This window comes from Hylobates moloch, unplaced genomic scaffold (genome assembly GCF_009828535.3).
Source record: "Hylobates moloch isolate HMO894 unplaced genomic scaffold, HMol_V3 SCAFFOLD_3, whole genome shotgun sequence".
Lineage (NCBI taxonomy): Eukaryota > Metazoa > Chordata > Mammalia > Primates > Hylobatidae > Hylobates > Hylobates moloch.
Window position 1 is genome coordinate 65,620,497 of NW_026652278.1, and position 26,481 is coordinate 65,646,977.

The 26,481-nt window shown below is 51.0% G+C and overlaps 1 protein-coding gene across 6 annotated transcripts in view; it reads right to left on the reverse strand.

Annotated features, from left to right (window-relative positions):
- LRRC20 (leucine rich repeat containing 20) overlaps positions 1-26,481 on the reverse strand; it is an 89,060-nt gene that overhangs the window by 18,718 nt on the left and 43,861 nt on the right. For all 6 annotated transcript variants that reach the window (XM_032139194.2, XM_032139184.2, XM_058436319.1 and 3 more), the window contains one exon: positions 8,658-8,825. In XM_032139194.2, coding sequence (XP_031995085.1) covers positions 8,658-8,825 — 168 coding nt within the window. The remainder of the gene's footprint in view (positions 1-8,657; positions 8,826-26,481) is intronic.

The window sequence follows — 26,481 nt, forward strand, 5'->3', positions numbered from 1 at the left end:
CAGAGGCAGGAGAGAAGTGCCACAGGTTTGACTTTGTCCTCCCAGATGTGCCAGCCCAGAGGGTCCCTGCCTAGTCCAATCCTTGTCAGGCTTGAAGGCTATGCATCATGATTGCTCCCTCTTCTAGATACTAAGTGGCCATCTCAAATCCCTTTTACAGATGTGGTAAGGAAGACAGGGAGGGAGGGAAAGAGAAAGGACCCCCTCTCACCCCAGCACTGTCAGTCCCTTGCAGCCAGCCTGCTGTTGTGTACTGCCCAGTTACTGGCTCTAATCTTTCCATGCTACACCAGGGTCACTCTGAGATCTTGCCCAACTCATTGAGGTCTTGCCCAACTCTAACAGACCATGATTACATTCCATAAGCCCTCATCTGAGCTGCCCCTTACATTCTTAGAGAGCAACTACCACCATATAGAGAGCTCACTGCATGTCAGCATGGTTCAAAGTGCACTGCATATACTGACTCATTTAATCCACTATTATTTAATCCAGTATCGTCCAGAGAAGGAAATGGAGATACCGAGAGATTGAACAACTTGCTGGAAACATAAACCCACATTTCCTTGATCCCCTGCAGTTAGGGTTGGCCAGTCAGTGCCCCAGAGTGGGCAGGATGTGGGTTTCTGCCTTAGCATCCCAGGGTCCAGGCCCGCTGCAGTGGTCTCTCAATCCCTGCTTGGCAGTCCTGCAAACGACTTGAGCTCACCAGTTCCACGGTGGCCTCCTGCTCTCCCCTTCCTGACTATGGGAGGGACTAACTCACCTGGAGGGTTCATCAGCAGTGTTCTGAGAGTAACGGTTGGCAGCCCAGCCTGCAGCCACTGCCAAAGCCTTCCAGGCTTTTGTAAGAACCTAAGTCCCCATGAAAATCCCTTTTTACTTAAAATGCCCACACGGTTTCTGTTTCTTGTACTTCCTGATCAGTGTCTGGGAGATTAGGGGAAGCACAGTGGGGGAAGGCGCTTTATAACCAGGAGGTATCAGGCATGGGAAGGTTAGTCAACATTATCTACCAACCAGGACATACAGGGGTCCCTTTACATATGCAGACACTTACATGGGGGGAGGGTCAACAATCCCCTTGAAGTCCATGAAGGATTTTATGCTTTATAAAATGTGGCGTGTGCATTAATTTCATCTTATCCTCTGGAGAGGGCTGTGAGGACTATCTTCCTATTTTTCAGATTGGAAACTGAGTCTCTGTTTCCAGTTAATCGACCTCACACAGATGGTGTTGAAGCTGGGACTCAGACACAGACCTGCAGCCTCCCCACATGACGTCCTTTCCATCATCCTTACAGTGGTAAGTGGGGGATTCCTCACCTGTCAGCTACCTTCTCTGCAGAAATTATTTGTCCCCACTCTGTGAGCCACAGTGGGACCCAAGACTGAGACCTGAAATGACAGAGCAGCATGCTTCCAGGTGTGTGTATGGGGAGAAGGAGGGGTGGGGTGGGCTCTGGGGGACCGGGGAGGGTGCGCCACAACTCTGCTGGGGGCTGGATGCTCAGAATCTTCCAGAAGGCCAACTATGGCAAACCTTTCCTGGCCAGCTGCCTCTGGTTAGCCTCCATCATACCTCTGAACAGTGCCCTCTGGCTCCTCTGTCCTGGCCCCTGGGTGCATGCAAGAAGTATATGCAACAAGTGGCCCCATGGGTTAGACGGCAAGGAGTGAGCGGGCAGCATGTGGTCAGGACTCTAGGTGGGATGAGTGGCAGGAGGTGGGCTGAGGCAAGAGGTGATCACAGTGACGCTGCCTCCAGCCCCAATTCTAGTGGGTGGCACTGTCCTCCCCACTCTGCAGATGAGGAAACGGAAGCTTGCAGAGAGGAGGAGGTCTTCTCATGCTAATGATGTGTGTGGGGCTTCAGACCTTTGCCTTTCTGACTACAAAACTCTGAGAAGCCAAGGTTAAGGGAGGGAGAAGAGGCAAGAGTTGAACGTGGAAAGTGGTCAGGATTGAGCAGAGTTTGATTCAGAGGCTCTCTACCCTGCAGGGGAGCCGCCACAAGTCATCAGGAGAGAAGCAGAAGGAGGTGTAAGAGGGAGCCCTGGCTTCTGTTTCTGCTTCTGTTTTCACCATGGGAGTCTCCCTTTCTTTTTTCTTTCTTTCATTTTTTTTTTTAAATTGTTGTTGTTGTTGTTGTTGTTGTTGTTGCTGTTGTTGAGACAAGGTCTCCCTCTGTCACCCAGACTGGAGTACAGTGGTGCAATCATAGTTCATTGCAGCCTTGAACTCCTGGGCTCAAGTACTCCTCTTGCTTCAGTCTCCTGAGTAGCTGGGACTACAGGTATGCACCACTATGCCTGGCTAATGTTTTTTTTTTTTAATTTTCTAAAGAGATGGGGGCCTCATTATGTTGCTCAGGCTGGTTTTGAACTCCCAGCCTCAAGCAATCCTTCTGCCTTGGCCTCATAAAGTGCTGGGATTACAGGCGTGAGCCCCTAGGCCCAGTCAGGCATCTCCCTCTCTGTGTCATCCAGGCTGAAGACAGGCAGTCAGTCCCAGGGGACACTGAGAAGCCTTTTGTGACCATGGTTCAATCTGCCTCGTGAGCCCAGAGGAAGTTCTGAGGGCAGCTGGCACTGGCAGGTCAAGGCACCCTCCTGGCAAGCTGGGAGGTCCGAAGCCTCCCACTATGCCACTGTCTGGCCTGGCAGGAGGCAGAGCTTTGGGTCCAGAAGCATTTGTTTTGGCCAAGATTCCCTACTTCCTGCTGACCCCATTCTACTGAGGGTTGGTGGGTCTACAGGATGGGCAGCAGGCCAGGTGTTGGCACAGGCCTTATTAAATGAGGACTTATTATACAGACAAATCACTGGGGGTTCTTGCTCAGGTGCAGATTCTGACTCAGGAGGTATGAAGTGAAACCTAAGGTTCTGCATTTCTAACAGGCTTCCGGGATGCCCATGCTGCTGGCCTACGGAATCCACTTTGAGAATCGAGAGCCCAGGCAGAGCTTCTCAGGCTTCAGCATGAATGTGAATCAGAAAGCGGGGGGTCGGGGGCAGGTATTATGACAGACTGTCTCCCCCTCCCAAGAGTTTCTGATGTGGGTCTGGGGCGAGGCCAGGCAATGTGCATTTCTAAGCAGTTCTCTAGCAATGCTGCTGCTGCTGGTCCTGGGACCACACTTTCAGAAATATCGGCTGGGATAGTAAGAGGTGAAACAGGACAACGGCAGAATTAAGTAAATGCAGCGCAAAGCATCCTATATGACACAGATATTTTTCCTCTTAAAAGTGCCACTGGCCGGGTACAGTGGCTCACGCCTGTAATCCCAGCAATTTGGGAGGCCGAGGTGGGCAGATCACTTGAGCTCAGGAATTTGAGACCAGCCTGGGCAACATGGCAAAAACCCATCTCTACCAAAAATACAAAAATTAGCCGGGCATGGTGGTGTGTGCCTGTGGTTCCAGGTACTTGAGAGGCTGAGGTGGGAGGATCACTTGAGCCTGGGAAGTTGAGGTTGCAGTGAGCCAAGATCATGCCACTGCACTCCAGCCTGTGTGACAGAGCAAGACCCCATCTCGAAGAAAAAAAAAAGTATTGTTACTCTATTTAATCAATTCTTTTTTGTTTGTTTTTGTTTTTTGCTTTTTGAGACAGGGTCTCACTCTGTGGCCCAGGCTGGAGTACAGTGGTGCAATCACGGCTCACTGCAGCCTCAACCTCCCAGGCTCAACTGATCTACCACCTCAGCCTCCCGAGTAGCTGGAACTACAGGTTCACACTACCACGCCTGGCTAATTTTTGTACTTTTTGTAGAGACTGGGTTTTGCCATGTTGTCCAGGCTGGTCTCAAACTCCTGGGCTCAAGCAATTCTCTCACCTCGGCCTGCCAAAGTGCTGGAATTACAGGCGTGAGCCACCATGCCCAGCTTAAATTCTTAATGAAGACTTGTTTTCCTCTAATCTCTTGTGCTCTCTGGAGCAGTGGGTGCATAGGGGAAAAAAAAAAAAAGAAATAGAGAACTAAGGGTTACGGAAAGTTAAATTCCAGCTTAACTGAAATAATAGTCTCTTACTGGGCAAAATGAAGTCTCTCAAATATGTGATGTTTGTCTTCACCCTCACATGTTCTGGGACTGAATTGCTAAGCAGCACCAAGTACCGGTGAGCAATTGGTGAGGCCCCACTGTCCCTGCATCCACCTTCAAGTCATGTGTGTTGGCTACTGGGGTGAACAAGCTGACTGCCCCCGACCCATCATGTCCCCATGTCATCACTCAGACTACATGCCTCCACCTCCTTAGAAACCCTCCCACAAGGACAAGAGGACAGCCACCCTCCCACTGAGAGTCCTCTCCCTAGCTCTCCATGGCACATCTGCCCTCCCCTACACCTGTGACCAGGTGCTATCTAGCCATCTAGTGTTTGCTGACACTAATACCCGTGAGCAACTTGAGGTCAAGACTCGCATCTCATTCATCTCTGTAGCCCCTCCTTCTCCAGAGATGACATTTCCCAAGTGGTCTTATTTATACTTAAAAACTTCCATACACCACTTTCTGATTTGAAAAATACAGGAACTCATATCCCAGAAACTTATAAATGGCTCTTGTCTGAACAAATATTATAAGCTACAAACCCATTTCTCCTTCTTGGGAGTGCCTAGAGTGAACAACTGTGTCCTGGCAGGCCAGTCCCCAAGACCCCGGAAGCCTCTCACCTGGGTGGGAGACACCTGCTGCTGTGTGTCTGCCAGGGAGTCAGCTGGGAAAGGGAGAAGCCCCTTGACCCGCTCTGCTTCCCTTTCACCTGAACCGGGCCCAGACCTTCAGGCTCAGGGGATTTGGCCATAGGCAGAGAAAATGGTAAGACATCAGAAAGGACTTCCAGACTGAGAGCAAGGGCCATGCGGGGCAGGTGAAGGGGAGGGATGAGAGGAGGAAGGCTGTATAATGTGGTTGGGGCATGAGCTAGGGAGGACGGGTGGCTGAGTTGGCTGAGAACAGACCCCCAAATCTCTGCAGGACAACTCATAAGAGTGGCTTTCAATATTTTTTCATCATGACTAAGAGTAAGAAATACCATTTTTCATCATGTCCCAGGAGATAGATAGATAAGATGGACAGATAGATAGATAGATAGATAGATAGATAGATAGATAGATAGATAGAAGATAGATAGATAGATAGATAGATAGATAGATAGATAGATAGATAGATCTGTAAAACTGAAATTAAAAGTTACAACATAGTAATTACCATTTTATATGTGATGATGTACTCTGACATCTTCTATTTTATTGCATTAAAAAATTGCTGGTCTCAACCTACTGACTTGACTTAACAATTCACTAGCAGGTCATAGTATGCAACTTGAAAAATTCTGCCCTATCATGTCTCACTTATTTCAGAGGAGCTTCGAGGCTTTGGAATTCCTGCTCTACATAATGCTCCCACCCAGCTGAGCACCTGCTGTATGCCACACACCACACCCGATGCTGGCGGAGGTGGGGAGGGCAGAGAAGGGTCACACACATAGACCGGAGGGCCGTGTACTCAAGGTGGCAACAAAAGCATCCACGTGCCAGACAGACCTGAAACCTGAGGGCATTTAGCTACCAGTGAGAACCAAGGTCAGGTACCACCTCCCAGTGGTTGGCCTCAGAAAGCAGACAGAAGTATCCTTGTCCCTCTCAGCTTCCATGCCCTGTTGAGATCCCAGACCTCCCTCCTTCTCTCCCTGAGAATGGCTCAGAGGGTGGAGGAAGATCATGTGGCAGCTCTATTCCGAAACAAGAGGATGACTGAGTTGATCCTGGCAGCTGCCTGGATGCTGAGAGCCTCCACGTCTTTCCAGAGCCAGGCTGGGGCCGCTTTGGGGAGGTCCCTTTAGGGTGGCTGTCCTTCTGATTGACTCGGGTCTTGTTTCAGAGCTGCCTGTTCTCCACTTACTAAAGCTTTAAAGGCCACTCATGCATCTCAAATTTATTTCCCATAAAAATTTTGTTTTATTTTTCCACCACCCTCTAAGCATTCTGGAAGGAAAAAATAAGCCACTCTGAAGGCATCCTAAGTTTCTACAATTATCCCAGTGAGGTGCTGCAGGAGCTCAGCTACAAGTAGCGAAGAGTGCAGAACTATTTCCATAAGGGAAGACTGTGCAGCCCTACCTTCGTCGCTGTCACTGCAGCCCCTCCTTTCTCCAGCAGGCCTTTTCATTCTCACCTCCCTCCAGCCTGGGGATGAAGGCTGTGACCTGGCTCTCCTGCTGGTTTGGGAGTTGAGAAGCCACTCAAGTAACTCAGAATGGATCAGGGAGAGATAGAAAATAGAAGCAGAGAGACTCCAGCAAGGAAACAGTGGCTGCCTCCGTATGCCCCCTCTCTCTAGCTCGGGGGCAGGGGAAGAACAACCAAGGCCTCCTGCAGTGGACAAGGCCCTGGCATCAGTCAAGCTCTTTCAGGAGCAGCTGGCCACTTGGGGTAGACCAGGAGCCCCTCCTGGACAGCGACAGCCCCTGGCATTTCTGTATCACTGAGTCCTGGCCGAGGCCAGGCAGCAGGGTCTCTGTCCCAGGCTGAACTGATTGGGAAACACAGCCTAGTCACTGATGTCTCTCTTACCTGGCCAGGTGTGTGATAGGCACTTGGCCATGAAGGCTTAGAACTTCAGTTTCTACCTGTGTCAAGGGGAGACCACCACCCTGTGGATGTGGGGCTGCACATGACCATTCTTGGTAAGATGTAAGATGCTTCTACATGTTGAAATTATTACTGTCATTCTGCAGAAAAGCAAGATATGTCTATGCAAGAGGAGCCAAAACAGCCGATCTTTGCTCTGTGGCTGTGCCTGCTAAGAGATATTGTCAGCCTTTTAGAAGGGGAAGGACCAGGAGATCTGGGCCACCCTTGCTGCCCACTTTGCTGCAAGTCACTTCTTGGACTGCAGCCAACATAGATACCCACTTGACCTGCTCCCCTATCTGGGCAAAAGCCACCTTGTTATCTTGAACCACCTTCTGAGGGTGGGGGATAAGCTTCATCTGAAAGATGAGAGGGCACTGAGATTCACAGAGCTGCTGTGAGCCTTCCAAGGCCACAGTGAGGATATGGGGAAGCCAAAGCCGGCGCTGGTGAGAGCCACCTGTCTACCCGCTGCACATCCAGCTCTGCTCTTGCTCAGTTACTGCCCCATTTGGATGAGCAGCAGAAGGAAGTGGAGGCATCACGAGGGGCCACAATGAACAGAGACAGGAGAGGAAGGACCCGGGCAAAAAGGGCCTGGCCAGGAATGCAGGGGGAGAAGGCTCAAAAGCAAGCCCCTGGGTGAGCAGGACAGCACAGGATGGAGAGCCGTGCAGGCCAAGGCACTTCTGGGCAGGCTCCTTCTGCTTAGAGACTACTCAGAGGCCCCAGTGACCCAGGAGCCAATCCAGGTGCAAGCTACTTGAGAACTCTGGTCTTGGGAGCATAAGACTGAACCAGAGCCCACCCCCAGGGGCTTCCCAGAGGCCAGGCAAGAAACGTCCATCCTGGGCACAGGGCTGTTCTGGAATCACATATTCCTACCCTGGCACCGCAGAAGTCTCACTGCGCAACCCGATGCGCTCTCATGATGTGTTTGGGCCTCGGTTGATTCATCTGTCCAAGGAAAGACTCAGAACCTCAAAGGTCAGCTGGTTCCCACCTCCCACCCAGCCAGGGTCAGAGTCCTGCCTGTGGCACCGCTGACAGATGGGCACTCGCCCCACACGAGGCAGGCCATTCCCCATCAGATGGGCCCAAACTACTAGGACTCATCTGATGGGGAACGGCCTGCCTCATGTTGCTTTTAATCAAATGGCATAATGGCTATAAAAGGGCTTAAGAAAATGAAAGCAGAACTGAAGGGGGTTATTATGAACATCATTGGCATTAGAACAGCATTTCCACATTAGAGGCCATGTGAGAGAGGATGAACTGGGGCCGAGCCACTGAAGGAGGGTGCTGCGGAGGGGAGGGCACACAGAGACCCCACCCAGTGCTCAGGTTGTCTGGGCAGGTTAGACCACTAGCTGGAGTTGAGGCTCAGCTCTCTGAGGTCCTGATGAGACAGGAGACACATAATCACTGCAAGAGGAAGGAGGGACCACTTCCTGACCTCAGCAGAACCCACCCTCCTGGGGTTTGCTGTTTGCAGAAGGCACCTATCAGACCCCTGGTTCCCTGGTGGGGGGGCCCTGGCGGGCTGGGCTGACAGGGAGCAGGGTGTTTGTTCTGGAAGGCATAGAGAGGCTGTGCTGAACATAGCTGTCTAGTGGGCCCTGCTCACTCCTGTGAAGAGGTCTCTGTGAAGCCAGGGGACTCAGAGAGGAAAAAGCACACAGAGGGCCAGAGCTGAAGGGTCTGAGACCACCTAGGCTGGCAGGTGAGACCTGGAGAGGGAGAGCTTATGGCCCACAGTGGCCTGGCTAGTTCAGAGCTGCACTGTGGTGAAAGCCAAGGCCGTCTACCTGCCAGGGAAAGCCAGTGTCCCACCCAGCACCCGGTAGGCAACAGGGCCTCAAAATGTCTGCCTTCCCAGGCCCCATGTCCTTTGCTCAGACAGCTCAGACAGAAAGCCCAAGCTTCTCCTCCCACCTGTGAAGGTCGACTCCAGAGTCCTGTGGCCCGTGTGTGCCTCGTGCAGCAGCCCAGGGCCAGGTGGGCCAGGCCCACTCACCTACGATCTCGTTCTCTTCCAGGTTGATGGTCTCCAGCGCCGGCAGGGCGGTGAGCTGCTCAGGGAAGTCCTGGAACTGGTTCCGAGACAGGTCAATGGCCTTGAGGTGCTGCAGGGCACTGACCTCGCTGGGGAGGCGGTGTAGGAAGTTCCCCTCCAGGTGGAGCTCTGCCACGTGCAGGGAAGGAGAGAGAACAGGATGAGGAGGGGGCCACCCCGAGACCACAGTGACTGCCCGCTGTGGCTCTCACCCTGCCTGGGCCAGGAAAGCATAGAGGAAGCCCTAGGCCACAGAGGGAGCCCCGCCCAGGGCTGATTCCATGTTTATTTGTGCTAGAGGAGGGGTCACCCTCCTACCACTGCCCGGGGCCTGCCACCTGTCACTCTAGCTGAGGCCGCCTGCTGCTGACTTTGGAATGGAAGGCTCTCCCAGCAGAAGCCTGGGCCTCAGCGCGGGGTCAGGAGGTGCTGGCTCCTCCCTCAGACAAAGCCTCAACTCCAGGCCCTGATGGGGCAGGTCAGGATGGGCAGCTTCTCCCCCTCGGGGGCCCCCTACACTCCATTTAGGGGACACCACTCTTCATGGCCCTCCCTGCTCAAGGAGCCACCGGGGCAGCCACATTCTTTCAGTGTCACGTGCTCCTTCTCCCCTGGCCAACCACAGCTGACCCAATGTGGGTGGGTTCCTGCTCTGAGAGCAGCCGCTCTAAAAGCTGGCCAGCGACCTGTGCAGGGACCTGCGTGGGAAGGCAGCTGGGCCGGGGGAGTCCCTCTGCTGGGAATCCGGCTGAGGCAGTACCAAGAGATGGGGCCAGATACAGTGTGGGTTGAAGCTGAGATGCCACAATCTAGTGAGAGAAGCCGGGTGCCCACAGGGCCCTGTGCAGGGAGGAGAGCTAGGGGGCAGGAAGCAAGGGCAGCAGGTGGTGGAAGAGCACAGCCCAGGGCTGATGGGAGGAGGAACTGGAGTCCCTATGCTTGGGTACACACGAGCCGTGCCCCTACTTTCACTGTTCTTCCTTAGGACGTTATTTAATCCCCGCAGAAAGGACATCGTCTCACCTGCAGCAAGGAGCTAACATCATAATGCCTGTCTCTAGGGCTGTGAGAGGATTAAGTCTGTGAACACAGGTGAAGCAGCATGACACAGACAGGCAGAGGTGAGGCCCCAGGGGCTGTCCAGTCCCCATGCAGGTGTGGCCTTACAGTGAGTCTCTCCCCACCCTGTCTGACCCAAGGGAAACAGGCCCAGAAATGCTGAGTAACCTGAAGAATGTCCCCCAGTTCTTCTCCCAGGGCTGGCTTTGTGGGCATGGGGCCAGTGTATTCACGTGACGTCTCATGATCAGAAGGGCCCCACATTTGGGGTGGAATGCCTTGTATGGCCATCTTGAAAGTCTTAATAATTTTATCCTTGAATCTGAGTTTTGTCAGTGGAGCTGGGTCATGGAGTCTGAGCTCGCACATGATCCGACCTCCTACTGCCTCCCCAGGATGGCGGCCTGCTCTCCCGCCTGGCCTCCCCCTCCCCATCCCTGCTCTGCAATGACACTGCACCCTCCACCTCGGCAGGGAGGGTCAGAGTCAGGCGTGTGTTCCATGTGTCTCAGGGTGGAGCACGCAGGCAGCAGCTCTCCCTCACCCTCACCCAGGGCCACTGGGGCTTAGCAGGAGTGAGCCTTTTACCCACCCCTGAGCTAGGCACTGAGCAGGTCCTGACGCACAGGTTTAAAGAGCCTTGGAGTTGCCTGCCTGCCAAGGCTGAGGGTGGTAGACTCTTAGGCAGGGAAGACCTGGCTCAGCTTCCTCAGATCACCCCAGGCCAGGGTGGAAGGCAGTCAGTCCAGCATCTAGTAAGGGCAGAAACCTAGCAGCTGTCAGGCCTGAGGGTGGTTGCGTGGGTGCCCTACATTGTGGACGGGGCCCCTGGGCCCTCTGAGTCTGTCCTTCCTCTCTTCTGCCTTCCAACCTTTCTGAGTCTGGTTTGAGTTTGTCCTTCTGTCTGTCCTACTCCAGGCACCTCCAGAGAAAATAAGCCACAAAATATGAATTATATAATTTCATGATTCTACACATGATTTTAATGCTCTCATAACTGCACTTAAAACTGGCATTCCACAACATAAAGATAAATGGTAAAATTCATGCTAAATTTTGATCTTTCCTTACTTAGAACAACATCAAATAGTAAATGAAAGGCACCATGACATGCTGAGAGAGACTGTAAAAGAAAGGGAAAAGCTTCCTATGTAACTTTTAGAAAAATGACCCCTGATTTCTGGAGTCATTTCTCTCTGTGCTCCACCAATTGTGCAGCTGGCCCTGCCCCTCCCTCAGTGCTCCACGCCTGCTCTTCCACAGCCCCACAATGCAGCTGCTCTCAGGTCCCCACAACCCCTCCCAGGTATCCCTACAGTGAAAGCTGACCCCCTGCCCCCTTCCCAGCGCCTCTGTGTACACACACACACACACACACACACACACACACGCGCGTGCGCCTGGGTACCAGCCCCACTGCAAGTGCCCTGCTCCAGCACACTGGGGTTCTTGGGAGGAACTACGTCTGATTCATCTTTGTCCCTACATCCAGCCTCTTGCAGGCACCTTGTGTCACTCAGAAAATATGTGATAAATAATGACTCTTCTCCCCGCAGGAAGCAAATAGACAGTGCAGGGGGCCTGGACTGCCTTCCATTTTTCCATCTTCAGGGATGTCGGAACCCAAGGTCCTATCAACCCAAGGTCCAGTGCTCGCTTCACGCAAACCCAGGCTTCCCCTGGCAGCCAGGTTCTTGAATAGCCACACCTTAAACCACAGAACGCTGCTATCCAGATCACCATTATAAGGTCACAGTGTTGGGAGCCGGGCAGAGTGGCTCATAAGGTCACAGTGTTAGAGGCCAGGCAGAGTGGCTTATACCTGTAATCCCAGCACTTTGGGAGCCCAAGGCAGGAGGATCACTCAAGGCCAGGAGTTCAAGACCAGCATAGGAAGACCCTGTCTCTACAAAAAATACAAAAAAATTAGCCAGGCATGGTGGTGTGCAGCTATAGTCCCAGCTACTCAGGAGGCTGAGGTGGGAGGATTGCTTGAGCTCAGGAGGTGGAGGCTGCAGTGTGAGCCATGATGGTGCCACTGCACTCCATCCTGGGGAACAGAGCGAGTCCCTGTCTCAAAAATAAATAAGTAATAAAAATAAAATGCTCTTTACCCACACATTTGTGAGGCTTGCTGCCTGATTTTATGTGTGTCTTTGTTCAAATGTTACTCTATCTAAAGTAAGATCCCCTCCCATTGGGTTCCCACTCCCTGCAGTATGAACCTTCATAGCATCTGTTATCACCTAACGTGCTGACTTATCTATGTATTCACTGCCTCTTCCCATGAGAACAGAAGCTGCACGAGGGTGAGGCTTTGCCTACATTGTAGAAATGTGTGCATGACACCGCCCAGTACATAGTGAGCACTCAATAATGATGAGTACGTTATGATGAGTATAGAAATGAATTAGTGATGAGTACATAAATGAACGAATGAATGAATCTATCACCCTCCCAGTTCTGCCAAATATCTGTTCCATATACACCACTGTTCTTCCTTAAAATTGATTTGTTCCTTCTTACTTATATAAAAAGAAAATAGGCTGGTTGCGGTGGCTCACGTCTGTAATCCTAGCACTTTGGGAGGCCGAGGTAGGCGGATGACTTGGGGTCAGGAGTTCAAGACCAGCCTGGCCAACATGGTGAAACCCTGTCTGTACTAAAAATACAAAAATTAGCTGAGCATGGTGGCTGGCACCTGTAATCCCAGCTACTTGAGGGGCTGAAGCAGGAGAATCGCTTGAACCCGGGAGTCGGAGGTTGCAGTGAGCCAAGATCGTGCCACTGCACTCCAGTCTGGCGGCAGAGCGAGACTCCGTCTCAGAAAAAAAAAAAAAAAATTGGCCAGGCATGGTGGCAGGCACCTGTAATGCCAGTTATTTGGGAGGCTGAGGCAGGAGAATTCCTTGAACCCAGGAGATGGAGGTTGCAGTTGCTGAGATCGTGCCACTGCACTCCAGCCTGGGCAACAGAGCAAAACTCCATCTCAAAAAAAAAAAGAAAAGAAAAGAAAGAAAATAGTTGTCATTGCATTCCACAAAAATAATGTTACTCAATTCTCTCTGGACACTGTTGCCAGATGAGGAATCTGGGCCCTAGGTGGATTTACACCAGTGTGGAGTTGGGGGGAAGAGCACATTCCAGGCTGGGGGCAGCTGCCCTGTGGAGTTGCTCAGAAGTCACTTTGCTGGAACAGACATTTCTTCTTAGCTGAGAACATGGCCCACTTTCTCTGGCTATTTGGTTCTTATTTAGTTTATTTCTCTAAGCCCTCATTTCCTAGGAACAGGCTGCCACGCTCCATGGTCTGGCTGCCAACAGCACCTCCAAATCTACAGTTCGCAGCCTGTCTGTCAGCAAGGCCTGTATGGGCCACAGAGGGAGCAGCCTGGCCTCCGTGGGGCATCAGTGGGTGATCACAGGGCATTTTTGAGGACATAGCTTTGCTACCAGATACCATTCAGTGTTGCAGACAGGGAGGTGGCCAAAGTCCTTGATGGTGCCAGCTGTGCCCAGGTTTGTTTCATTTCCATGTCTGGAATCCCAGCATGCCTGCACCACCTACAGGAAGGCTCCCCAACAGCCCACCCAGCTCTCACCCCTCCCTCCCCGGGACCTGCTGCATCCTGCACCCCACCAGAAGATCCACTGGCCTACACAGACACCCAGGACATGAGCCAGTGTCCAGAAGTGGTGTATAGCCCCATGCAGAGTGGGGCCGCCCTGAACCTCTCCCCCTGAGGCTTGTGGTGGGAGGCTGTACAGTGGGTTGCAGGGGTTACAAACACATGCTCTGGGGCTAGATGTCCCAGGATTCTTCCTGACTGTGTGACTTCGGGCAGGCTGTTTGTCTTTGCCTCCATTTTTCCACCTGTGAAATGAGGACAGTACTTGATCCTCTTTTTCTGTAGGGTTGTTGTAAGGTTTCAGTGAATTAATACATGACAAAGACTTTGAACAGCGCTAGGCACACAGTAAATACCACATAAGTATTGAGATAGACAGGAGGATGGATGGACGGACAGACTGATAGATACGGCAAACCATGCAGGGCAGCCAGAAGAACCCAGGAATCTGGTTAGTACTGAGTTACTTATGTCCTAGACCTGCATGGCTAACTGCCCATGCTTAGGCTGAGGAAAGAAGAAAATGCTTCAAAAAGCCCCCACGAATTAGCCGGGCATGGCAGCATGCTCCTGTAGTCCTAGCTACTCAGAGGCTGAGGCAGGAGAATTGCTTGAATCCAGGAGGTGGAGGTTGCAGTGAGCCAAGATCGCACCACTGCACTCCAGCCTGGAGACAGAGCAAGACTCTGCTTCCAAAAAAAGAAAAAAAAAAAGCTCCCGAGGGCCCTGAGGCATTTGGGAACACGGGTTTGGAGCACCAAGCATCAGGAAGCTGATAAACACAGCCAGTGTCACAGATACACAGCGTATTCACTTGGGGGGAATCTCAGAAGCTGCTGGCCCGGGCTCTCACGCTATAGGGCCAGACTCCACACACAGCTGGGCAGGGCCACCAGGATAACTGCCAGAGGGTGGGGAGGAGGATCTCCCCTAGCTTGATTTTGTTATCCCCAATTTTTTGACATGTTCAGAATTTTTTTATTTTTTATTTTATTATTTTTTTGAGACAGAGTCTCGCTCTGTCGCCCAGGCTGGAGTGCACGTCACCACGCCCGGCTAATTTTTTTGTTGTTGTATTTTTAGTAGAGATGGGGTTTAGCAGAGACGGGGTTTCACCATGTTATCCAGGATGGTCTCAATCTCCTGACCTCGTGATCTGCCCGCCTCGGCCTCCCAAAGTGCTGGGATTACAGGCATGAGCCACCGCGCCAGACCAACATGTTCAGAATTTTTTTAAATGGCCTTTTATCAAACCAACTCAGGCATGAGTCTAATTATATTCCCACAGTGGCTGAGAAAAATAAGAAGCATCTACCCCTGGAGACATTTCCAAGAGCCTGTTGGGAGCTTGCCCCTGTCTGCAGTCTTGGGGGTCATAGCCGATGCGGCCGTGGAAGCTGATGTGGGGGCTGTGATAGTTAATTTTATTTATCAACTTGAGTAGGCTAAGGGATGCCCAGACGGATGGTCAAACATGATTTCTGGATGTTCTGTGAGGTTTTTCTGGAGGATATCAGCATTTAAATCAGTGGACTGAGTAAAGAAGATCTCAGCCAGGCGCAGTGGCTCACACCTGTAATCCCAGCAGTTTGGGAGGCTGAGGCAGACGGATCACTTCAGATCAAGAGTTCAAGACCAGCCTGGTCAACATGGTGAAACCCCATCTCTACTAAAAATACAAAAATTAGCCAGGCAGGGTGGCACGTGCCTATAATTCCAGCTTCTTGAGAGGCTGAGGCACGAGAATCCAAGGCACAAGAATCCCAGGAGGCAGAGGTTGCAGTAGCTGAGATCACACCACGGCACTCCAGCCTGGGCTACAAAGAAAGACTCTACCTCAAAAAAAAAAAAAGTAATAATGATAGCTAACACCTATTACTACGCTAATAGAGCACTACTACATTCGAAGCACTTGTTCTAGGGATTTACATGTAATCATCATTGTGATTTTTCTACAACCCATTACCATCAATTTACAAAGAGGTGAAATAACTTGCCCAAGGTTACAGAAACCCCAACCTCTCCCCAAGGTATGTGACTTTCCTCTCCCAACCCCCAAACCAGGATTTGAACTCCAGCCAGCCGTGTCCAGAGCCCGACTCCTCATCTCATCCATCATTGTCCTGTCTCATGGGCTCTGCATTTGTCCCCTCCCTAAGAGAAGCAGGTCACCCTGGCACCTCACTTCATCCAGTTTTACACCCCTAATCCCTTCAATACCTGTTCTCAGAACACATAATCATTAAATCCTTGCTTATTCAGTGGCCAAAGAATGACAAGAGGAGAACCAGGAAGGACCTGGTTATGTTCTAACTCATCAGGTGTCCTTGGGCCCATCCTCTCCCCAGGTGGCCTCATGAGAAAGTCTTTCCTGCCCATTTATGACAGGCTGTGATGATGAGCTGAGAGGGCTGTGAAAGGCAGGATGAGCTACACAAGTCACATATTTACTAAGCACCTATTATATGGTCAGCCTAGTCACATAATTACTAAGCACCTACTATATGCTCAGCCTTGTAACTGAATATAAAAAGGGTAATCTTTGTTTTTTGGAGTTTTTTTTTTGAGATGGAGTTTTGCTCTTTCGCCCAGGCTGGAGTGAAGTGGTATGATCTTGGCTCACTGCAAGCTCCGCTCCCCAGGTTCAAGCAATTCTCCTGCCTCAGCCTCCCAAGTAGCTGGGATTATAGGTGCCTGCCACCATACCCGGCTAATTTTTGGATTTTTAGTAGAGACAGGGTTTTGCCATGTTGGCCAGGCTGGTCTCAAACCCCTGACCACAGGTGACACACCCGCCTTGGCCTTCCAAAGTGCTAGGATTACAGGCATGAGCCACCATGCCCACCCGGCCAGAAAAGGGTAATCTTTGAAAATTAAATACACTCAACAAGGCCAGGCGCAGTGGCTCACGCCTGTAATCCCAGCATTTCGGGAGGCCAAGGTGGGTGGATCACTTGGGGCCAGGAGTTCAAGACCAGCCTGCACAACATGGTGAAACTCTGTCTCTACTAAAAATACAAAAATCAGCCAGGCATGGTGGTACACAGATGTAATCCCAGCTACTCGGGAGGTTGAGGCAGGAGAATCACTTGAACCCGGGAGGTGGAGGTTGCAGTGAGCCAAGATCGCGCCACTGCACTCCAGCCTGGGCAACAGAGTGAGAGCGAGACTCTCTTAGAGATACAAGACACATGACACTTGGTTCCTGGATTATGCAACCTTTGCAGAAACAAAATTGAAAGCCAACATGATAGCAGGAATCAAAAGGGAAAATAAGAGAGGGTCAGTGCAGCTGTGACACATGGATTGCAGGAAGCCAGTCAGAGCCAATGATGCCAAAACAGCCTCCACTTGCTCAACAAATATTACTCAGCACCTACCACAGGGCAGGCTTTGCTAGACAGCAGGAAATCATGGCTAATGAGACAGACTAGATCCCAACCTTAACAAGCTTACAGAAGAGTGCAGGGAGAAATAGTAAACAAGAAAAGAAGGTTATTTCAGATTGCTAGGATGGCATTTGAGGTCAGAGTGAAAAAAACCAGTTCTGCAAAAAGCCCAGGGAAAAACTATCTTCTTCTTGCTGTTGTCTTATTGTAGTGGTTAGAACTTTGAGGATGAGAGTGGACATCCTTGCCTTGTTCCCAGCTTGGGAGAAAGCCTTTCATCAGTAAGTCTGATGTTAGCTGTAGGATTTTTGAAGATGCTCTTTACCAAGTTGAGGTAGTTTTCCTGTATTTCTAGTGTACTGAGAGTTGGAGTTTCTCAAATGCTTTTTCTTTGTCAAATGATATGATTGTGTGATTCTTCTTCTTTAGCCTTTTTTTTTTTTTTTTTTTTTTGAGATGGAGTCTGGCTCTGTCCCCCAGACTGGAGTGCAGTGGGTGATCTCGGCTCACTGCAACTTCTGCCTCCCGGGTTCAAGTGATTCTCCTGTCTCAGCCTCCCAAGTAGCTGGGATTACAGGTGCATGCCGCCACTACACCCAGCTAATTTTTTGTATTTTAGTAGAGACGGGGTTTCCCCATGTTGCCCAGGCTGGTCTCGAACTCCCGACCTCAGGCAATCCACCAACCTCGGCCTCCCAAAGTGCTAGGATTACAGGCGTGAGCCACCTCACCCAGCCTAGCCTTTTCATATAATAGATTACACTGATTGATTTCTAAAGTTGGACCCAGACTTGCACACCTGGAATAATTGATAAATCCCACTTACACATGTCATATATTCTTATACATTGCTGAATTTGGTAATATTTTGCTGAGAATCTTTCCATCTATGTTCATGGGAGATACTGGTCTGTATTTTCTTTTTCTTTCACATTTTTTGTACTGTCTTTGTCTGCATTTGGTATCAGAGTAATATCAACTTCATAGCATGGATTGAGAAGTATGCCCTTCCCTTCTATTTTCTGGAAGAGGCTGTGTAAAATTGATATTAATTCTCATTTTAAAAGTTTGACAGAATTCTCCAATGCAATCACCTGGGCTTGGAGATTTCTTCTTTGGGATCTTTTTATTTATGAATTCCACTTATTTGATAGTCATAGGTCTATTCAGGTTGTCTATTTCATCTTGGCTGAGTTTTAGTGGTTTGTGGTTTTCCAGAACATGGTCCATTTCTTCAAAGTTGCCAAATTTATAAGAATAAAGTTATTTATAAGAATAAATTTGTTTATAATAAACCTGGTAGGTTTTGAGTGGGAACCAAACCATGAAGCTGCTTCTAGGCCCCCTCCCCAAGGGAGGGCAAAGAGAGCAGTTTCCTGGGGATGGATGTCCCACCCCTGTCAGTCACCCTCTTGTCCAACCCCTAGGGCTTTATGAATGTCAACATATGTGCCAAATTCCACCAAAATTATTAGAGTAAATCTCCAGGTAGCCAAATCTGAGCTCCATGGGAAGGAAGCATTCCAGAGAAAGGCCTTGAATTGGACAGAATGGGGCATGCATCCTGATGTGGGGGCACACCGGCAAGAGAGCAAGTTCTCCCCAGCCATCCAGCTTCACTTCTCAGAAGCCACAGCCCAGCAGGGTCTCTGAGTTGCTTCTGCTCCCACTGTGGTGTCCACTGCTCTACCCAAGCTGCCTGCGTCACAAGCTCCACAAATCCTCTGGGCAGTAAGGTGGGGTATATATATACAACCAGTTAAAACAGCCTCTTAGCATTAGCTGAGAAGCAGGTGACCACATCACCTGCTTCCATGGCAAAGAGCCTGACCGGGGACCCAGGGACCATGAACTGAGGTCTAACCCTACATCTTCCTGGAGGCAGGTCAGAAAAGCCACTTCTCCCTTCTGAGCCTCAGGGTCCCCATCCGTGAAGACGTGGACTTGGGGATCTCTCTAGTTCTGTTCTCACTGAAATTCCTTGTGGAGAGACAGATTCCTATGACTGAACCATCATCCTGACTACTTGGCCAGAGACCTCTCTTGTCTACAACTAAGCCCCCCAGTGTCTTCACCATCACCGTATCAGAAGCATCATTCATCAAGCATCTTGCACGCACCAAACCCTACACAGGGCACCTTAAATGCATTATCTCCAACCTCACAAAATCACTATGGAGTAGATGTTTCCCCATTTCTCAGATAGGGAAACTGAGGCCCACAAAGGCCAACTGGGGCCAGCAAGGCTGCTGATGCCTTGGCTTTCTTTTTATCTCTTATATGGCCCCAAACCAGGCACTTAAGGTTTTCTCTATTGTTGCCAGTTCAGAGGAAGAACAAAAGTGTGGCCAAAGCCCCAGCCACGGGATCGGCCAGTGTGCTGGGCTTCCAGCCTAACACAGCCACAGCCACGTCTGGCTTTGCTTCTCACCTCTGGAGTCACAGCACCCAGGCTATCTGCCCAAGGTCTCACTGCCCCCTCTTCTGGACAGAGAGGGTTGAGATCTTCTGGTCCCAGAAGACTGCATTAGGGGTTCCAAAGATTCTTCCTGCACTCAGGCCAGGGTTCAGAGTGGAACAACCAGGGCTCCCAGGATGCACCAGGGCTCTGGAAAAAGACCCCACTCCATTCCACTTCCAAGGTTGTACCCAGCCTGAGAACAGCCCCCATCATGACATTTCCTTATTGATTAAACCTACTGAACTGTGGTTTCCGGTGTCTGTTAAATGGACCTCTTCTTCCCCAAGTTCCTCTTATTACTTCCTGTACCATCCTTACCTTGGACAATTGCCAAGGCTGATTCAGAGGCCTTAGATTAACCCCAGCTGAGAGAGAAGCTTGCTGATTCCATTAGGGGACAGACAAGGCTGGCCTGCAGTAATTATACAACCCATGCTCGAAGAAATGTGCCAGCTCCAAAAATACCTGCTCACCAAAGCTCAATCAGCACCTCAGCTCTGACCCTGCGTCAATGAGCAATCACAGTCCCTGACTGCACGGACTCCCCTGCAGGGCAGAGTCAGGTGGTTAGGTGGGCAGTGTCCTTCCACCAGCCCATGCTCAGTGCTGAGGAGGCTTCACACAGAGACAGCTGCTGCCCACAGGGGCCAGGGGGCATTTCCAGATGCCACACTCACTCCTTGGGGGTGGACAAGGGGAAGGGGAGAAAAAGCACTTTTAACAAGGTCTGGAACAGACTGAAATGAAGTACTAAACATTCTGCCTTCATAAAAAGACTAAGGCAGGCCAGGTGTGGTGGCTCATGCCTGTAATCCCAACACTTTGGGAGCCTGAGACAGGCAGATCACTTGAGTCTAGGAGTTCAAGACTAGCCTGGGCAACATGGCAAGACCCTGTCTCTACAAACAATACAAAAAATTAGCTGGGTGTGATGGTGTGTGCCGTAGTAGTCCCAGATAGTTGGGAGGCTAAGATGGGAAGATCATTTGAGCCCAGGAAGCAGAGGTTGCAGTGAGCTGAGATTGCACCACTGCACTTCAGCCTGGGTGACAGAGGGAGACCTGTTTCAAAAGAAAAGACTAAGGTAGCTCTTTTTTCTTGCTGCGTGACCTTGGGCAAGTTACTTGTTACTTATGCTCTGTTTGCTTACAACCGTACCTACTCATGGTGGTATATTATAAATGCTACTATTATGAAGTATATTTATATCTACATAGGCATGGATATGTCTAGTACTGGTAATGGTGGTTGTCTCTTGACATGGCCTTGGATGTCCAGGGACAGGAGTAGAAAAGCAGACTTATTTTTCCCTACTAGCCTTTCAATCCTCAAAATATCACATTGTGTGCATCTAGTGCCTAATCAAAAATAAATAAGTAAACAGGATATGTTTTTCAAATGAAGCCTTAGAGCTCTGCAGGTGTGGCAGAGACATAAACAGCAACAAGAGAGGTGCTCAGGAATAGGTAAGAAGGGCAGAGGCAGGTATGGAAACATCTGAGTCGCAGAGCTGGGAGCAAAGGAGAGCTGCACTTAGAGCCTGGAAGAGGGAAGTGAAGGGAAGTGAAGGGAAACTGCAAAGTCTTCTGCCTTACAGGGTTGCAAGAAGTGTTAGCTTGGGCTCTGGAGGACAGAGGTACCAGAGGCTCAGAGCCACACGGTCCTGGTGTTCCAGGTGTGCCCTCCTCCCCCAACACACTGTACAGAGTTCTGGGCTGGGGGTGCAAGCGGGCTGTTGAGGTCTGCTGGTTTCTAGGGGTAGTTAAGACACAGGATGGAAGCGATGCTCTCCTGCTGGTGCAGCAGCAATACATCTCCAGGCTGCCCCAACTCCCCTTCACAGGGAATTTAACTGATTTTTTCTGGCTCTGTAGGTTGGTTGGTCTCTGCTAGGCGGTTCTTCTGCTATATGTAGTAGAGCCTCAAAATGCCCTCTGACCTCAGTGATCCCATCTCTGGGATTCTACTAAGGATGCTGAAGCCCATGATGCTTGGGTTCCTTAACACTGCTCGGAAGGGCTGACCCACTGCCCAGAAGCAGCCATGCAGGGGTCACAAACAGTTTGGCCTTTGCTTCACTGAGGTCATCCAGGTAGCTCCAGGGGTGGGGCACCCTTGAGGACTGATGGCAAAAACTGATGCAGAAGGCCACAACCTTGTCACTGCCTTGGTACCAGGTAGAACTCTTGATCATCCGCAATTGGGGTCTGCCCCTTGTGCATAACTCAGGGGAGATGGACTCTCCCAGACTCTACTATTCCAGTGGTGGGCTGCACTGAAGGAATCGGAAAACGTATTTCTGGCCGGGTGCTGTGGCTCAGGCCTATTATCCCAACACTTTGGGAGGACAAGACGGGTGGATCATCTGAGGCCAGGAGTTTGAGACCAGCCTGACCAACATGGTTAAACCCCGTCTCTACTAAAAACACAAAAATTAGCTGGGCGTGGTGGCAGGTCCCTGTAATCCCAGCTACTCAGGAGGCTGAGGCAGAAGAATCGCTTGAACTGGGGAGATGGAGGTGGCAGTGAGCAGAGATAGTGCCACTGCACTCCAACCTGGGTGACACAGCAAGACTCCATCTTAAAAAAAAAAAAAAAAAAAAAAAAGTGTTTCTGACAGAGTAGATCTGCCTGATCCTAGGCTACAACCAAACCTCAGCATCCCATCGACCGCATAAAGCTTCCATGTCTGCCCGGCTCTCCCTGCACATTCCTGAGCCCCCTCTTCTTTTCTCTTTTGTCCACTAAGTAACATCAGCTATTAGAAAAAGTAAATCCAGCGGGCTGAAGTGAAGTAGGAAGTTGGGGAGGAACAGCGCATTGTGACCCTACCACCCCAACAGCCTGAGGACGGTTCCCTTGCTCCCCGGGTTTGGAAATGTAATGTGTCCAGGGGATACCCCCTTCTCCTCCCTTCCCAGAACTCCAGAAAATAATAAGTCCTGTGGGGCCCTGACATACACTGTTCACTGGCACATCCCCTTCCCACCCCCAAATACCGCCTAAGACTCCTGACCACGCGTGGACAGCAGCAGCTTTGATGGCATAGCCTGAGGAACAGAGGGATTCACCCCGTCCTCACCACCCTGGCCTGTTAGCATGAACTCAGTTGCTTTAAACTAGCTTCTCCATGCCTTCTGCCCACACCCACCCCCAGGCACCAGGCATGTAGGGGCCTTGGAGCAGGAAGACCACTCCCCAAGGTGTGCAGAGAGGAGCGGAGGCTGAGGCGTGGCTCCCTCTGGCACCAAGGTGGTTGCCAGAGGTAAAGATAAAGCCTGGTGCCTCCCTCCCGCCTGTCCTAATTGCTGAGATAATGAGGAAAATTGCCCCATTTTCTCTCGCAGGCACCAGGAGCTGCTGCCTGGAGGAGCCCTGTGGCGAGGGTAAGAGGCAGCCCAGTGAGCAGCCAGGAGCCCTCTGCAGATAGGCTCCCCCAAGGTGTCATGCACCCTGTGGGCTCGCCCTGGGCACATCTCCGAGGTCACCCCTGGGAGGGCCTAGCTCTGAGGAGGAAACCACACTTCCTCCCGGAGTTTATGGCTGGCTGGCATCTCCCTGTCAGGGACGGTATAAAGAACACACACCTGGGGAAAGAGAAAGAGGAAAGAAGGCTGGTGCTGCTGAAAAATCAGAGAAAACGAACCGCGAGCCCCAAGGAACGTCTCAACTCCACATTGCTGGATGCTCCCCAACTACTCACAAGCCCTCTGGGGCCCAGTTCCGCCAGGCTGTGTTGCCTCCAGATGCGGGGTCTTGGGGTCAGCAAGTCTCCATGGAGGCCCCAGGCCAGCTGACTGGAGCAACCCACCTCCCAGTCCGCCTGCGCCCACCCGCAGCTGCTGCCGACCAACCAAAGCCGCCCCCCTGCCCTGCAGCAGCCCCAGCAGCCACCTCCTGCTGCCCTGGCCCATGCCCAGGCTCTTGAGATGAGGGAACTCATCGCTTTGGAGGGCAGAATGAGCTTGCAACCTCCCTTATGACTTGGCTTCAAGGCCCTGCCTATTCCGCACCTTCCCGGCCTGGCCTCACACTGCTTCTCCCTGCTAGGATGCTTCTCTGCCTTTTCCACAGGGCCTATCCCCTCCCAACCTCCCAGAACTCTTCCCAAACATTCCCACCCAGGCAGATGACTCCTTCCAGCCAGTCCCTAACAACACACCATCCCGCTACTCTGTAACACTCAGTCTTGTACCATTTTTCTAGTTATTTCCCAAACACACCTTTCACTGTCCCAAAGATGCTTTAGAAACTCCTTCGTATTTACCTGGTAAACTCCTACTTATCTGTCAAATCCACGCTTTAAGCCATTTCCTCTGGAGGCTTTCTGATTCCCTACTCACTGAAAGCAAAACTGACTTCCACTGCCTGGACACCCACAGACTGTGGACAAATGTCTGCTGCACCACCCCTCACATTATGACATGGTGTCTGCTCATAAACCTGCCTCCCCTGCAAGATGGGGGGCTCCTCCGGGGCCACGTCCAGCTCTGTTTTCTTATCATTCCCAAATGACACGGGTGCTACCAGGACTAAATGATATGATACAGGGAGAACGCTCAACATGGAGCTGGGAGAGCTGAGCACCCTGTGAATTTGGGCTCTGCTGTTATCACTCACCCGTGCATCCCCACAGCCACACCAAACCCAATGCTTGTGGGAATCTGCTGGATTGAGTTGATGGGCAGGGGTGCGAGAGACTGAATATACAAACAGACAATGACCAGGCCAAATATAAAAACAGAACTCCACTCACAACCCACAGCAGCCTGCCCAGGAAACCAACCCATGATCTACAGTAACCAGCCAGGACGCCAGCCTGCCATACGTCACATTTGTAGGAAGTCAGACTGCTATCTCTAGCAATCACTCAGGAAGCTAAACAATAATCCCTATAACAACTGGTCCCAAATGGCTGGGACTCAGTTAACAACTAACAGCTTCCTGATTTTTGTCCCCACTTCCAATTAAGGACCAACAAGAGAAAGTCAATATGCCGTCCTTGTCAATCGCAGAGGATGCTCCGCCTCTAGTTAGAACTCCCCCGTGCCAACAATCAGAGAGTACCTGAAGTCTTCCCTTTTTTCCACTCTACCACTCTGCTGCCTGCCTTTGAGTCTCTGCCGACACACAAGTGATGGTGGCTGACTCCTTCGCTGTAGCAAGCTCCGAATACATAGCCTTTGCTTTTCTCATTTGGGTGGTCTTCATTTATTGCCATAGGTGTGCCTCCTACACCTCTGGCCTGGCAGTCCTAGGACACACTCACTAAAAAGAGCTAAGACTAGAGGAAGAGGAGAAACAGGGATACAGGAGCAGAAGGGACAGAAGAGCCACAGCGGGACAAGGGGACCCACTCTCTGCAGGGCCCACCTGCCATCAGACCAATTCCATGTGTGCCCTTGGCTTTCTCATATCTGATTTTTTCCTTCCATAAAATGGATGAAGGACATCAAGGGGATGGAATCACCTAGAGATGACCCACCCCTACCAGGGCCTTGGGCCTTGCAGAAGAGTCCCCAGGGCAGCCCCAGGAGACATTGTGGCAGGCAGGGAGGAAGCAGCACCAAGGCAGCCCACCTCTGTCAAGCACCCAGAGGAGGACACAGCAGGCCTGCTGAGCTCAGCCAGGCCTATTTAAGCCTCCTCTTCACACATAAAAGAAGAGGGCTTTTCTATTTGAAAGAGAAACCACAACAAAGGCTCAGGCCCAGAGCCATCTCTCAGAGTAGGGGGAGAGCCCAACGGGGTGCTCAGCTCCCACCCTCCCTGCTGCCACCGCATCCCTCAATCCACTGCCTCTGTGAATTCAATTAGCAGGCACTTTGTGATTCCAGGCAGCGTGAGGGAGTCAGGAGCCTCTGGCAGCAGGGAAGGATTTCAAACAGCAACTTCAACAGACTTCTAACCAGAAGGTGCTACGTAAATACATTTCCGCATCCCACAGATGCAAGGGCTCAGTAGCATTTCTCTGGCACCTTTCCCCGTGCCCTCTGGAGAGGGCCTACTTACTCATCCCACAAGGCTCTCCCCAAATGTCAAGCAGTTTCAAAGCTCTTGCGTCCATACCCAGGCCCTGCCCATGCCACTCTCAGGAAGAATTCATTCCTCTTCCCAGCAGTCCCTTCCAGCATTTTGTCCATATCCGTGTCACAGCACTGGGTGGTGAGGACAATGTGTCCTGCAACCCTGGTGTCCTCAGGGGGAGACCCTGGTGGATTGGCCTTTGTTTCTGGGCCTCCGGACCTAGGTCTGGGAGATGCAGGTGTTCGAGAGAAGGTCTAATGAAGGAAAAGCACAAGTGAACTCTCCTCTTACCCAAAGGGCCTGACTGTGCCCTTTCTGGGGGCCCAGACAGCCCCACCCTCCATTTTCAATCATTCTATCCTCCTCGGGAAAGCAAACATCCAATCCCAATTGGCTTGAGTACAGCACTAGAGGACCCTGGGACTAACACAGGTGGCCAGGAAAGGCAGCCATGGACTGGAAAGTTCCAGACCTGGAAATCCTGTTCTAGGAGCCTCTCCCTGTCCTCCAAGTCATAGGGATTTTAGCTTTTCAGGCACAAATGCAACAAACTCTGTGAGCTTCACTCAGAAACAGCTATGTAGACTAATCCCTCCTCCTTGTCCTTCTGTTTGCATGGTGGCCTTTCCAGGTCCTGCCTGTAGCTCCCTCCTGAGCCACTGTCCCTGCACTGTGTTTGCCACTTCATGCACCCTCTCCCTCCTGGCCTGCCCAATGCCCACACCTCCTCTAGGAAGCTTGCCCAGCCTGAAGTCAGCCCTATGAGATAGGCTTGCTCAGGTCCCTCATGCATCATTAGCATTTCATGTATTTCTTTCTCTAAACAGGATTCTTAGACCCTTTTCATATCCCTATCACATACAGCATTCCTAGATCCTGGATGATATTCCCTTTCATGGGAAGACCACATTCTGTGGATCCATTTCCCAGTTGATAGACATTTGTGTTGTTTCCACTTTCTAGGTTTCAGGCTGTTATGAATAATGCTGCCATGAACATCCACGTGTAATGTGTTTCTGCTTGGATGTATGGTTTTACTTTTTTGGTTTTTGTTTGTTTGTTTGTTTGTTTTGTTTTTTTGAGACAGAGTCTTGCTCTGTCACCCAGGCTGGAGTGCAATGGCACGATCGCAGCTCACTGCAACCCCCACCTTCTGGGTTCAAGCGATTCTCTTGCCTCAGCCTCCCAAGTAGTTGGGATTACAGGTGTCCACCACCACA